General features: G+C 40.7%; 1 protein-coding gene across 6 annotated transcripts in view; it reads right to left on the bottom strand.

Moving 5' to 3' along the window:
- LOC149249380 (uncharacterized) overlaps positions 1-13369 on the bottom strand; it is a 257420-nt gene extending 244051 nt beyond the window's left edge. For 2 of the 6 annotated variants that reach the window (XM_089456226.1, XM_089456231.1), the window contains exons 1-4: positions 13085-13322; positions 12810-12937; positions 12653-12701; positions 11194-11367 (exon numbers count right to left, since the gene is read on the bottom strand). In XM_089456226.1, coding sequence (XP_089312352.1) covers positions 11194-11367; positions 12653-12701; positions 12810-12937; positions 13085-13217 — 484 coding nt within the window. In that variant the 5' untranslated portion in view covers positions 13218-13322. Of the gene's footprint in view, positions 1-11193; positions 11368-12652; positions 12702-12809; positions 12938-13084; positions 13327-13353 lie in introns of those variants that run through there. The other 4 variants (XM_089456227.1, XM_089456228.1, XM_089456230.1 and 1 more) reach the window with 4 other exon arrangements.
- Positions 13370-14361: the final 992 nt, after the last annotated feature.

Genomic DNA, 14361 nt, shown 5'->3' with positions numbered 1-14361 from the left:
GCATTCATAAACATTGAGAAAAAGCAGGTAAGGATGAAGGGCTACGGGATCTGAGAGAAAGAAAATATATTAGCAAAGTGAAAGAAGGATGGAATTGCAAATTATTGGGATTTTCCCTACTCAAGGAATCCATTGGTATAATGATAGAAGATGATGATGGTTTGCATGTACCATTTGGTCAAAATATTCTCCAAAAAACTCATAAGACAAAGGTGCTCAATCAAGAGAAGTCCACCTCCTGGAAAATAGGAAGGCCGACTTTGTAGCAATGAAACTTGCCATTGCTTGAGGACAAGCAATGTCGGGAAGGGGGGACTGCAATGTTCCCTATAAATTGATGTACTAATGGAGGACGAAGTAGTCTATCAATCCCCATAGGCTATAGTCTTGGATAAAGGGGAAAACCCCAAAATTTCCAATGTTTGGGCAATAAGGGGCAAGTTTTGGGGCAGCTGGGGAAAAAAGCCCAAAGTTGGGGATTTCCATGAATTCCTCTTAATTAATTAAGGAGAAAAATCCCCTCAAGAAATCTATAAATACAAGAGGGTTAAATCATTTGATCATCATTGTATTGGATCAAGTTTGTCTTTGTTTTACTTTGGAGGCTCTGCGGGTTTTAAGACCCCATTTCTCCTTTGACTAGTTTCAGTGGAGATGATCCCACCCTACCTAATCACCTTTCTTTTTGACAAATGCAGAAATTTATCTTTCTGAAGGATAGCAAATCATGTTGGGAAGGTTGAGGCAAGATATCTGATTTTTTCCTAAGATTAGTCGAATTTGTACTGAGGCAGAAGGTCGAATTATCCTGAGGCAAAGGTAACAAGTTTTTAAGGTAGACGGCATCTTGAGACCAAGATAAATCTGTGACAGACCAGCGAGAGTTTCCTGAGCATAGACGAGGGTTTCCTAAGCTTATACGAGGGTTAAATTCAATCAAAAACGAACCCTTCTTGAGGTTAGTTAAGAATGGATCAAAGCCTGTGATAGACCGACATTTTCTGAGGCATTACAATAGCCCTGAGGCTAATTCAAAGGAGTCCTGGGAAATTTAGAAGCCAATTTAAGTGTTGAGAAATGGCAACAAGAAATTCCAATTTAATTTGTCCTTGAATTAAATTTTGAATTAAAATCAAATTCTATTCTCATAGCAACTTGTAAATAGTTAATTAAGTTTAATTAACTTAATTAGCTTAGAAATTTCGAGTTGGAAGTCTTTCTGAATTCATGTATATGTTCTCCCTAAGTTTTAGGGGTCCAGTATGAGTTTAACTTTAAATTGAATTGTAAATTAGATCACTCAGTTTACTGAGTTATGTTCAGTTAAATTAGTTCCAAATTGTTTGAGGAACTAATAGAGGACTAACAGTCAGTTGGTGCACTAGTGCATCCACTAGTGCTACTCCAGTTAACTGAAGATTCCCTCATCAGAAACTCATGCATGTCAGTTCAGAGAAAGACCCAGTTGAGACTAGAGTGCAGGGATAGTGTACTATCAATGGTATTATTTACTAGAGTGTAAATATCATGCATGCATCAGAGATTGATCCTATGTTTGGATTGTGCAGTTTTGGAAGCATGAATTCCCTTTAAATACGGGCTATTCATCCTAGGAATTACACAAGAGATTAAGGGCTTGGAGAGCTGCAGAATTGGCTAAGTGTTGGCCAAGAGCTAGCTTGTGAGCTGAGAGAGTTGAGCATACTTGTGCGGAATTGTTCTAGTGAGAACAAGCTTTGTATCTTCACTCATATTTCTGATATATGCAATACAGATAGCGGGGTTTTGAGCAGTGGCTTTCCCCAGATACATCTTGTGTTATGTGCCATTGATTTGTCTTCTTCTTGTTCATATTGTTTTCATCAATCTATTGGCTTCCGCTGGTTGAAAGTAGAAGTAGATTCTTGTCCTGTGCTTTAGTACATTGCATGAGCTTGTGAATCTACATGATTTTCTACATGGTATCAGAGCTAGATTTGTAGAAATTTTCTACATTAAGGTAGATCCGGAAGCAGAGTTCGATCTAACCAGCTCGTTGTCATCCTGAGTCAACTTGGACCTAGCTCTAAAGTTTTGTGACATTCCTTGTAACAAAATTAGGGCTTCATCCCAAAGCCACTCAGATATCTCTTTTGATCAAAACCTACAAGTAATTGCAAGTTGCGCATTAGTATAATATATTTCAGGTCATTTGAATAATTTTTTGTTGGTCAAATTCTGTTGGATTTTGGAACTTAAACTAGAGTTGTCGCTAAATCTGTGGATTGATTGAATCATGGTATTGTAATGAAAGGAATATTGTTACATGTTGTTGGAAGAGTCGTACTGCTAATTGAAAATCATTTTGTTTATTCATGCACTATATTACTGAATGAATTAGTCTTACTAAACAAGCAAGGGAACTGTGTGAGAAACATTAGTTATTTAAGAAACCCTAGGGAAAAAATCTCCCTAGGGTATTACATCCTGGCCATCTTTTGCATTTTTTCCATTTCATTTGTGGCTTTATATGCTTTTATCTTTCTCTCAATTGCATCAACCTCTTAGGGAAAAGTTTCTAGAACCTAACTCCAAGATGTGAATATATTGGTGTCCATCCCAAACAATCAACCCAAAGAATGGAAGTGAATATAAGGGAGAGATGGAAAATGGTGAGTATGGATTACATTGGGCACACTATATCAACCAATGCTTCCTATTCATGCCTCTCCTAAACAATGGAAAGAAAAGGTCTCACGGGAATTCACACTGGACTAGGGGCAAAGGGTAACCTCCCAAGTGAAGTGTGGAAGAAAGGATACAACCAAGAGCGGTCAATCGTCCAGTTTAACTTGTGATTGATATTAGAATGCCCTTAACATTAAATGAAAGCACATGATTATAGAAATGGTTAGTGTACCTATTTATAGATGACCCACCTTCCTTCAAGAAGTATGCTAGATGGGACAGAAAGTTGACTAGAGCATAGGTGGAGAAATCAGAAGTAAAGCTATCTGTCGATCATCATAGGGCTATTGGCTAGCTGGCTAACCAAAAGGGAGAAAAGTTTTCTCCTAGGTGTCACCCAATTTTGGTGGGTAACAGACCTAATGGTTAAGAATATGTCTTTCCTCCTAAGAGGTCATAGGTTCAAATCCGAGGGGGGTAGAGTATGTATACCTCCATAGACTTTAGCAGTCAAATCACTGTATGGAGGGAGGTCACTTGTCCCAAAAATAGGGGGGTCTTATACACCAATTTGGTGTCTGACTTGGCCGAGACCCTAAAATTAGATGATTATTATTATTATTATAATATTTGCTTCCATAGACCTCAATTTATTGTTAGTGCAATCCTATCCATCACAGCTTGGGCTCATTAACAGTTGTGTCAAAGCCCCAAATGACAGCAGAATTCATATCAAAATTTAGTAATAAAATATGATTCCAAATTAGGATCATCAAAACTGCCTTGCCATATATATCAACGCCCATATAACGTGATAAAAGATAGACATAGACTTGAAGGTCTAATACGGACTTGAAAGACCAATATTAAATAGTGGTTGACATGGCTATCTCACCCCGGTATATAAGAAGCAATAATCAATAGAAGCACAGCCAGTGTATCTTGTGAGAACCAAATATAAGGCCAAAACAAACGTTTATGATGATTCATTTATGCATGGAATATTCATTATAGTGGATAACAATGTTTTTTGTACAAAATAGTTTATATATAATGTAAAAGTACAAATATGAAAGAATACTTCAGTAGAACGGTTGTAGTGGTGAGGCTGCTTCTATCTCTTCCAATATGCCTTTAATAGGACACCCTTAGAAAGGAGAAATTTGAAATATTGCAACTCTGTATATTGTGACAACCTTTAAAGATTTCTTCAGAAATAAGGAATTTGAAGTATAGAGAAATGGTGAAACGGTACATAAAAATCATGGTAAAATGTTGAAATTTGGTACCGGAGGACAGGTGGTTCCCTAAGGCTTTGATCTTTGGCTAGGGAAAAGTGTCCAAAAGAATTTAATTTTTCTCTTAAAGTGACTTTATAATTTTTATAAAGTCAAATCTAATTTAAAAATGACTTTAAGTGATAAAGTTACTAAAGTCTAATTTTAAAGTGACTTTAATAAAGTCAATGTAAAATTAGAAAAGAAAAGTGACTTTGGAAATAAATAACTAAGTGGGTCTTTATTAAAGTGGGGTGAATTAAAAAATAGAAAGTGAGATTTAAATGAGCATTTAATCTCAGCCCTAGATCTCAATCTATTTCAGCCATTGGATTTAGGGATCACCCAAAAGTCACTTAAGGTTAGATTAAAGGAGGAAAAGGTCATTCATTCTTTCATGAGCAAATTGAGAGAAGGAGAGCAAGAGAGCAAGGGAGATTTCTGGACAGGGAGGAGAAGGAGACAGCAGCTTGGCACACATTCCAAGGCAGCAGTTTAGCAAATCCGTACAGCTGAGTTAGCACACAGTGAAAGGCAGATTTTGGCACAATTTTCTAGAAATCCGTACAGTTGTTTGCACAAAAATCGAGGAGAAGTTTGCACAGAAATCGAGGAGCAGTTTGCTGGCACATTTTCCAAGGAAATCTGTACAGCGTATTGCTGTTTTTTTTGGCACGCAAATCGAGGTCTGTACAGCGTATTTATTGCAGGCCGTACAACAACATTTAAGGCTGAAAGTGGGCACAAAAATCGAGGAGGCCGTACAGCATTTATTGCTGTCCTGTTTTGCTGTTTGCTAGTATTTTCCAGTTGGCTATGAGGCACGGAAAACGAGATAAGTTGTAAAATTTGCTTGCTGATTTTTTGTTGAATATTTCTCACTGTAAAAGCATTTTTCAAAAATAAGAAAGAGCTCTCGAACTGGTTTTCCCCAAGAGTTGTAGGGGGTTTTTCCAGGGTCACCTTGACCAAAAATCACTGTGTTTAAATGTACTGAATGATTGTTGTATGTGCTGATTTTTATATTTCTGCATTTTCCAGCGTTCTGTAAAATTTCCAGAATTTGTGTTTTCAGCAAAAATTTATTTTCCAGTGTTGAATGTATGGATATGGGAATGGGCATTTAACTGTTTTGGAGAAATAAGGTGAAACTGAAAACCGGGGTGGGAAATGAGAAATTTTTACATGGTATCAGAGCTTGAGTGCTGAAGTGCAGTTTGAGACAGCGAGGAGGAAAATTACAGCCTGCTGATTTTTCACTCAGAAAATTACAGCAAGCTGATTTTTCACAAACAGCGGTTCTATCTTTATTACAGCAGTGTTATTTTTCAGTTTTAGGACAGCAGGATGTCATTGGGATTGAGGGTGGAGGATAGGTTGGATGGGCATACAAATTACAGCGTTTGGAAGGAGAGAATGCAGAGTATATTTGAGGAGGCAGAAGTCTGGGACATCATGGTGCATACCACACAGAACCTTGTTGTTTTGCCTACTGATGCCACTCAGTTGGCTGAGTATAATAAAAAAAACAACAAGGGTAAGAGATTGATTCTAGACGGAGTCAAAGACCATTGCATTCCTCATGTGAGAGGAAAGAGAAATGCCCATGAGATGTGGACAGCATTGTCCACTCTCTACCAGAGTACCAATGAGAACCGGAAAATGGTCCCGAAGGCGAAGCTGAAAACCATTAAGATGGGCAATGATAGTGCAGCTGAATATCTCACAAAGATTACTAATGTGAGAGATGAGTTGGCAGCAGTTGGAAAAGACATTCCACTCACTGAGTTGGTGCGAATTGCAGTGAATGGCCTCCCCCGTTCATGGATGAACTTTGCTGATGGGGTTTGTGCACATGAGACCCTTCCCACATGGAAGAGGTTTTGGGATGATTGCATTCAAACAGAGATCAGGAAAGGTCAGCTTAGGGCAACCAAGCCAGTTGAGCAGGATGAGGATGTAGCACTGTCGGCAGGAGGCAAGAAAGGCAAAGGGAAGAAGCAGGCTTCCACAAGCAATGGTGGGGGCAAAGGCAAAGGTAAAGGTAAACAGGGTGACACACAGAAGGACTATTCCAAGGTGAAGTGTTGGAATTGTCAAAAGATGGGACACTATGCAATTGTGTCTCCGAAGAAGAAGAAGAAGAAGGGGAAGAACCAGAACGTGGCAGCTTCAGCAGAGGTTGAGGACTTTGCAGTTCGTTTTGACCAGGAGTTTGGGTTCACTGCGTATGAGTCCTCTAGTGCAGGATCACCTGCCACACAGGTTCAGAGGGAGCATGCTTTTCCCTCGATTAGCGGAGCATCTTCGGGTATCTGGTATGTGGACAGTGGGGCTTCACGTCACATGACAGGAGTCCGTGAGTACTTCTCAGAGCTTTCAGAGAGTGGCACTGATATAGAGGTAGTACTCGGTGATGACAGAGTTGTTAGAGCAGTCGGGGTGGGGACACTGACATTTCAGAGGGAGTCCAAACCTCCCTTGAAGGTGACAGATGTTCTTTATGTGCCAGGGATGAGGAAGAACCTCATATCCGTATCAGCTTTGGAGGACAGAGGATATGAGGTACTGTTCAGGGGAGGACAGGTGTTGATGTATCCCAGGGGCACTCCAGCTGATTCAGCTAGAGTGATAGGTGTACGCCATGCAAAGGTGTACAAGTTTTCATTCCAGTCCCTTGTGGCATTGAGCAGTAGTACCGACAGCAGAGCTAGCAGTTCTGAGCTGTGTGAGATTTGGCACCGCAGGATGGGACATATGTATCATGGAGCCTTGAGGACATTGCGGGAGATCACTACAGGTGTGCCAGATTTCAGTACTGATCACTTTGATACTTGCAGAGGATGTGCGATGGGCAAGTTTGCCAAATCCCCTTTTCCCAGCAGTGACAGCAGAGCGACTGGGATACTCGATTTGATTCATTCCGATGTGAGCGGTCGGATGTCTCATGTTTCCTTGAGTGGATATGAGTACTATGTTTTATTCACTGATGATCACTCCAGGAGGACCTGGATTTATTTCTTGAAGACCAAGAGGGAGGTCTTCAAGCGGTTTCAGGAGTTCAGAGCTCTTGTGAAGACACAGACAGGTTGAAAGATCAAGTCCCTGAGGTCGGACAATGGGGGAGAGTACACCCTTGGAGAGTTTGTTGACTATTGTGTGGAGGCAGACATTAGGAGGGAGTTCATTGTTCCTTACAACCCCCAGCAGAACGGGGTTGCGGAGAGGAAGAACAGATCCATCGTAGGGGCTGTCAAAGCCATGCTACATGATCAGGGGTTGCCATTGTTCTTGTGGGTAGAGGCCTGCAACATAGCTGTTTATTTGCAGAACAGGAGTCTGCATCGTGCCTTGGGGCACATGACTCCGAAGGAGGCTTTTTCTGGGAAGAAGCCTGATATTGGTCATCTTCGTATCTTTGGATGCATTACATACTCCTACATACCAAAGGAGAAGAGGACCAAACTAGAGCCTACCGCAGAGAAGGGTATCTTTGTGGGCTACAGTGAGACCTCAAAGGCCTTTCAGATTTACATTCCTACACAGAGGAGAGTTGTTGTCAGACGGGATGTGAAGTTCGAGGAGGACAGGGCCTTTAGGAGATCACGGGAGTTAAAGTATCTGGATCAGCCAGACCCTCAGCAGCAGTTGAGTCAGTCGCAAGGATCCAGTGGGCAGGGATCAGGAGGATCCGGAGGTACATCTATGAGGATGTCAGGTCCGTCAGTGAGCAGCGGCTCGCCGAGCCAGAGGGGTGATGCTCCGGGAAGCATGCAGAGCAGTTCACTAGGGAGTCCACTGATGGACAGTTCACACGGTACCTCAGCTTCTACAAGTTCAAGTGCAGGCAGGAGGACAGCAGACAGACAGTCAGGAGTTCATGCTCCTGATGATGATGGGGAGGAGGAGTTTCATTCTCCTATGGGAGAAGTGCACTCAGGGAAGAGGGAGCCCAAGTGGCTTCAGGACACCTTGAGAGATGCCACATCTGTTGCTGAGCCTAAGAGGTCGGTCAGAGAGAATAGACCACCTGAGAGGTTTTGTAGCTATACGGTAATGGTTACCAGCATCCTTGACTCAGAGCCTTCTAGCTATGAGGAGGCAGCTAGCTAGCAGGTCTGGAGAGAGGCCATGCAGGAGGAGTATTCTTCTATCATGAAGAATGATGTTTGGGAGGTGGTGCCGAGGCCTGAGGGCAAATCCTTGGTTACTTCCAGATGGCTTTACAAGGTAAAGCATGCTGCAAATGGCAGCATTGAGAAATTCAAAGCGAGGTTTGTGGCTAGAGGGTTCTCCCAGGTAGAAGGAGTTGATTATGAGGAGACCTTTGCTCCCGTGGCTCGATATACTTCGATCCGCTCCATTATATCGATAGCAACAGAGATGGGTTGGAAGATCCACCATATGGATGAGAATACTGCATTTCTCAATGGCTTCATACAGGAGGAGGTGTACATTATGCAGCCACAGGGCTTTGAGGTGCATGGGAATGAGTCCCATGTGTGTAGACTGAAGAAGGCCCTTTACGGCCTGAAGCAAGCTCCCAGAGCTTGGTACTCCAGGATAGATACATACTTGTAGGGGTTGGGTTTCACAAAGAGTGAGGCAGATCCGGACCTTTACTTTATTGTGATAGGTGAGGAGCTTCTCATTCTGGTGCTGTATGTGGATGACTTGGTCATTACAGGTGCAGAAAGACTCATAGAGCACTGCAAGAGAGATCTTGCGGCGGAGTTTGAGATGAATGACATCGGCTTGATGCATTATTTTTTGGGTTTGGAGGTGTGGCAGGAGGAGGGGCACTTCTTCCTAGGGCAGGGGAAGTATATTGTGGACATCCTTGGCAGATTCCACATAGAGGATTGTAAACCCATGTCGACACCGATGATCACCAACTGGAAGAAGCTTCATGCTTTGGATTCCGAGTTGTTGGATCCCACATTGTATAGGCAGCTGATTGGTTCCTTGATGTATTTGGTCAACACTAGACCAGATATTTGTTTTGCGGTCAACACGATGAGTCAGTTTATGTGTGAGCCTAAGAAGGTTCACTAGGTGGCTGCAAAACACATTTTGCGGTACTTGCAGGGGACAGTGGATTATGGTCTGGACTACAGGCAGGGGGATGGAGTGAGATTGGCAGGTTATACTGATTCTGATTGGGCAGGTTGTGCTTCTGATAGGAAGAGCACTTCAGGGTGTTGTTTTGGGTTGGGTTCAGCAGTAGTGTCATGGTTCAGCCGGAAGCAGCAGTCAGTAGCATTGAGTTCAACGGAAGCAAAGTATATGGCAGCCAATCTAGCTAGTTGTGAGGCCATCTGGCTTCGCAAGATGTTGTTTGGCTTATTTGGTCAGCCGTTGAGACCTTCAGTGATTTACTGTGATAATCAGAGTTGCATTAAACTCACAGAGAATCCAATATTTCATGACAGGTCAAAGCATATCGGGATCAAATATCATCTCATCAGAGACTGTGTTCAGAAGGGCATTGTGAAGCTTGAGTATATTCCCACTGATGAGCAGGTTGCAGATATTCTTAGCAAAGCCTTACCATGGGGCAAACATGACTACTTCAGAGACAAGATGGGTGTGGTGAGGAACACCTTCCTCGGTAAGAGGGAGTGTTGAAATTTGGTACCGGAGGACAGGTGGTTCCCTAAGGCTTTGATCTTTGGCCTAGGGAAAAGTGTCCAAAAGAATTTAATTTTTCTCCTAAAGTGACTATAATTTTTATAAAGTCAAATCTAATTTAAAAGTGACTTTAAGTGATAAAGTTACTAAAGTCTAATTTTAAAGTGACTTTAATAAAGTCAATGTAAAATTAGAAAGGAAAAGTGACTTTGGAAATAAATGACTAAGTGGGTCTTTATTAAAGTGGGGTGAATTAAAAAATAGAAAGTGAGATTTAAATGAACATTTAATCTCAGCCATAGATCTCAATCTATTTCAGCCATTGGATTTAGGAATCACCCAAAAGTCACTTAGGGTTAGATTAAAGGAGGAAAAGGAGAAAAAAGTCATTCATTCTTTCATGAGCAGATTGAAAGAAGGAGAACAAGAGAGCAAAAGAGATTTTTGGACAGGGAGGAGAAGGAGACAGCAGCTTGGCACACATTCCAAGGCAACAGTTTAGCAAATCCGTACAGCTGAGTTAGCACACAGTGAAAGGCAGATTTTGGCACGATTTTCTAGAAATCCGTACAACTGTTTGCACAGAAATCGAGGAGAAGTTTGCACAGAAATCGAGGAGCAGTTTGCTGGCACATTTTCCAAGGAAATCCGTACAGCGTATTGTTGTTTTTCTGCACGCAAATCGAGGTCCGTACAGCGTATTTATTGCAGGTCGTACAACAGCATTTAAGGCTGAAAGTGGGCACAAAAATCGAGGAGGTCATACAGCATTTATTGCTGTCATGTTTTGTTGTTTGCTAGTATTTTCCAGTTGGCTGTGAGGCACGGAAAACGAGATAAGTTGTAAAATTTGCTTGCTAATTTTTTGTTGAATATTTCTCACTGTAAAAGCATTTTTCAAAAATAAGAAAGAGCTCTCGAACTGGTTTTCCCCAAGAGTTGTAAGGGGTTTTTCCAGGGTCACCTAGATCAAAAATCACTGTGTTTAAATGTGTTGAATCGTTGTTTGTATGTGCTGATTTTTATATTTCCGCATTTTCCAGCATTCTGTAAAATTTCCAGAATTTGTGTTTTCAGCAAAAATTTATTTTCCAGTGCTGAATGTATGGATATGGGAATGGGCATTTAACTATTTTGGAAAAATTAGGTGAAACTGAAAACCGGGGTGGGAAATGAGAAATTTTTACATAAAATAGTGTGAAATTATACCTAGATTTAATTTTGAGACTTCCTTAATTGTTATTACAACATAAATATAAATTTTCTACTTGCATCTACATAGTTGAGTGAGTTCTTGTTACATATTTCTCACTTTCTATACTTGGCATTCAGAAACTAGATGCATTACACACTCACTGTGTGCAGTATAAACGGTATAATTTTTCAATCCAATCAACTGCACTCGATCTGTGTACAACACCATAGTTCGTTTTCCTCATTATTATCTTTAGGGCTTTCAGTATTCATAAAGAACTTCATTTGTAGACAACAAAAGGTTGTGACATCTCAATTGTCCTTTAGACAGAAATTCTAGGCTTTTCTTGAAGATGGTTGTCAAAGCAGAGAAGTATTTCCAATTTGAGATTGAGTTGAGCGTTTACAGATTGAGAAAACTTACGAGCTTTGCGGAAGTGAAGATCCTTATCGTCATTCACGCTGATCATTACCCAAGGCCTTGGCAAGGATAGCCTCTCATCAATGTTCCCTGACATGAAAATCTGTTGTGCCATATCAATACCTTCATTTACTGCAGTAACAACGGATACCTCTGCTGCACAGTCAATGCAGTCAACTGCAAGCCATAAACATATCAAAGTCACAATTTAGCAATGTATGTTTGCTTGTATTTTTTCTTGGTCAATGCCATTCTATTTCATTAGATCTTGCCAGTAGTCATATGCTTGTCTCGAAGATTAGCCATGCATGTCTAAGTATGAACTATGAACTAATTCAGATTGTGAAACAGTGAAACTGCGGATGGCTCATTAAATCAGTTGAGTATAAAAAATTGAATGCCACAGTGACTTGCTAAATAAATGAGATTGTTAATTGGACATCCAGTATGAAGTTTACCGCGTGATGTTTTTCACTTCTAGAAATGTAGTCCCATTGTACTTTTTTTGGTCATTTGTTGGACATCAATAAATTATCTTTTCTTATCTAATTGAACTGTTCAGAGGTCCAACCAACTGGCAAACTCTGCGGATTAATTCTGCCACCATGCTGACTGAAATTCAACTTGGGGTGAACAACAAGCCTACAGCCTATTTGGGTAATCATACAGACCTAGGTAGGGATGGCTGCCCTCTTTCAGTGTGGTTGGCCAGAATTTTTTTTTGAGTGCTTCGGAAATGTGTCTCAAAGTTGAGGGCTGCACTGCATATTGCAGACTTCCTGCGGCTTAGGTATCAGGCGTGAGGGGCAGGGATTTTGCCAAAATGAACTGGAGTCTGGGAGAGCCTCATCCCTTTGAGCATTGGGTTGTTCACCACTGGACCAAGGCCCCATTGCTGAGGACAATTGTTAATTAAAAACAGAAAATACATGTTTCATTCAAAAGGTGTAAAAATTGCATTACTAATTTACTACCAGTTGGAGTTGAAACAAATGAAAAGTTTCAGACATCTACATCTGAAGAGTAATTATTATTTTTAAGGGAAAACTTAATGGGAAACTCAACGGATGCTTCCCCTTTCTGCACTTTCCTAAATGGCATTGCTAATAAATCTATAAGCGTAGACTAGTGCAGCTCAACCAGGTGATTTAAACCGGTCGAAAATCGAATTAGCCAAATGCCTAACAAGTTTGACGACAACTAATTGAGCTCACTCCTTGAAATCGAGGGTATTTTTCCAAAATGAACTGGAACTTACAGCGAGCCTCATCCCTTTGAGAGTCATGTCATTCACCCCTGAAGAAAGGCCTCGTTGCTGAGGAATCGATTAATTAAAAAAAAGGAAAATATGGGTTTCATTCAGAGGATGTAAAAATTGCATCACCGCCAGCTAGCTGAGGACGGCCATTAATTAAAAAGGGAAAATATTGCTTTCATTCAAAGGGGGTAATATTTGCATTACCACCAGCTAGAGTATAAACGAGAGAAAGATTTCGGACATCTGCCACGTCCTGCAAGTCACAATTCATGGATTAACTCCATATTTTGTCATAAGGCTGGCTTGCTCGCAGCCATTCGTATTTTATGCAAACAGAGAGAGAGAATTGGCAGAATGTTACCTCAAAGCTAGCTCCACATATTAACTTCACCCAATGCCCTTGTTTCAATGAATCCTCCGGTGAGGCCCTTGCAATTGATTCCCTGTAGCTCTTCAACAGCCTCCTGATTGACCTCCATTCAGAAGAATCTGAAACACGACAATGTTTTCAACTAACCTCGGTTAACATAACTCTCCTCTATCTCATATCTCTGCAAAAGAAAGTGATTCTCTGATGCTGGGAATATCAGACATAGTTATTAATTAGTCCTATAATTTGCCATAGCGATGAAGTACCGTGAGATTGAAATTGAGGTTTCAAGTGCAAAGCAAGGGTGCACGGAAACCTTCTAAGCTTCCTCCGCCCTGTGACAGCATGTACTACGGGACAACTCGAAGGAGTCAGAGTAGCTTCCATTGCTATTACCATTTCAAGCACCTGGAATGAAATCACTACGATTGTTGGTAAATATATTTACTAAGTGCATTCCTTCCGGATAGAACTTAGAATGAGATTCACACACAAAAACAGTTTAGATTATGGAAATTAGATAAGACACGACCACGCATCGACGTTGAACATCCAATCGTCATCGGCAGTTGTGCCCCGCAAATTTCAAATTTGAACCTTCGCCTTCTTTTGGCTATACCGCGGGTGTCGTGTCTTAGACTCAGGAGATTATGGCTAGGTGTACTCTTAACAGGACAGTGAAGCATTTTTCTTTACTTGAAATTAATTTAAAACAAAAATAAAAAGAGAAAATTAGTTTTTTGTTTCTCACCATGGAAGTTTTTTGTTTTTCACAATGGAAAATCTTAATCAGCATCGCAACAATTATTATTGGCCGCTACTCGTTAAGAAAGAAATAAAGAAATTATTTTACGGAGGCTAAAGATAGTTTATGGGACAGATTGCTTATTCATCTGCTTGATGTATTCGGCCATTTTTCTGTGAAGCTTCAAAATAAATGCTCCTAGCTTCTCGACAAACCCCTCACTAAATAGATTATCCCAAGAGCCAGCGGCCAGCATATATGCATAACTTTCTCTGTTGTCTTTGAAGGCGAGCATTCTAAAATGAAATGTTTTTCTGTTTCCACTTTTCCGGAAGAAACAAAAAATGCATAATATTTCCTCCCACACTTCCTTTGGCCTTTTCCAGCGCCCTGTTTCACAACGAAGTTGATGAGAATTAGTCCTTAACTGAGCAATAAGAATTTTGGTTCTCTAAAAGATGACTATGAGTGGGATTAAACGCAATATAGTAATTTTTCTTTCTTCCTAACTCCTTATCCCAAGTACACTTGTGGAACTTTTCCATAACAAAAGTTTTTATTGTAGGTTGACTTATCACTGTTATTCAAGGAAAACCACACCGCCAAGAATTATTGGATATTGGTTAGTAAAGGGAGAATTTTTCACTCCTTCGGATGCAAACAAACCCTTTGAAAGAGAAGGCAAAAAAGAACAATAGGAAAGATGGTCTAAAAGAAATCAAATCTAGAGGTGGAAACGCTATGGTTACATAAAGACAGAGGAAGAAGAAGATGCAAGTGCTCGTAGAGCACAAAGAA

This window comes from Pinus tabuliformis, chromosome 7 (assembly GCF_031772625.1).
Source record: "Pinus tabuliformis cultivar Carrire ecotype Pingquan chromosome 7, CPIR1, whole genome shotgun sequence".
Classification (NCBI taxonomy): Eukaryota; Viridiplantae; Streptophyta; class Pinopsida; order Pinales; family Pinaceae; genus Pinus; species Pinus tabuliformis.
The sequence above is the reverse complement of the archived record's forward strand: the minus strand, read 5'-3'. Positions and strand labels throughout refer to the sequence as shown.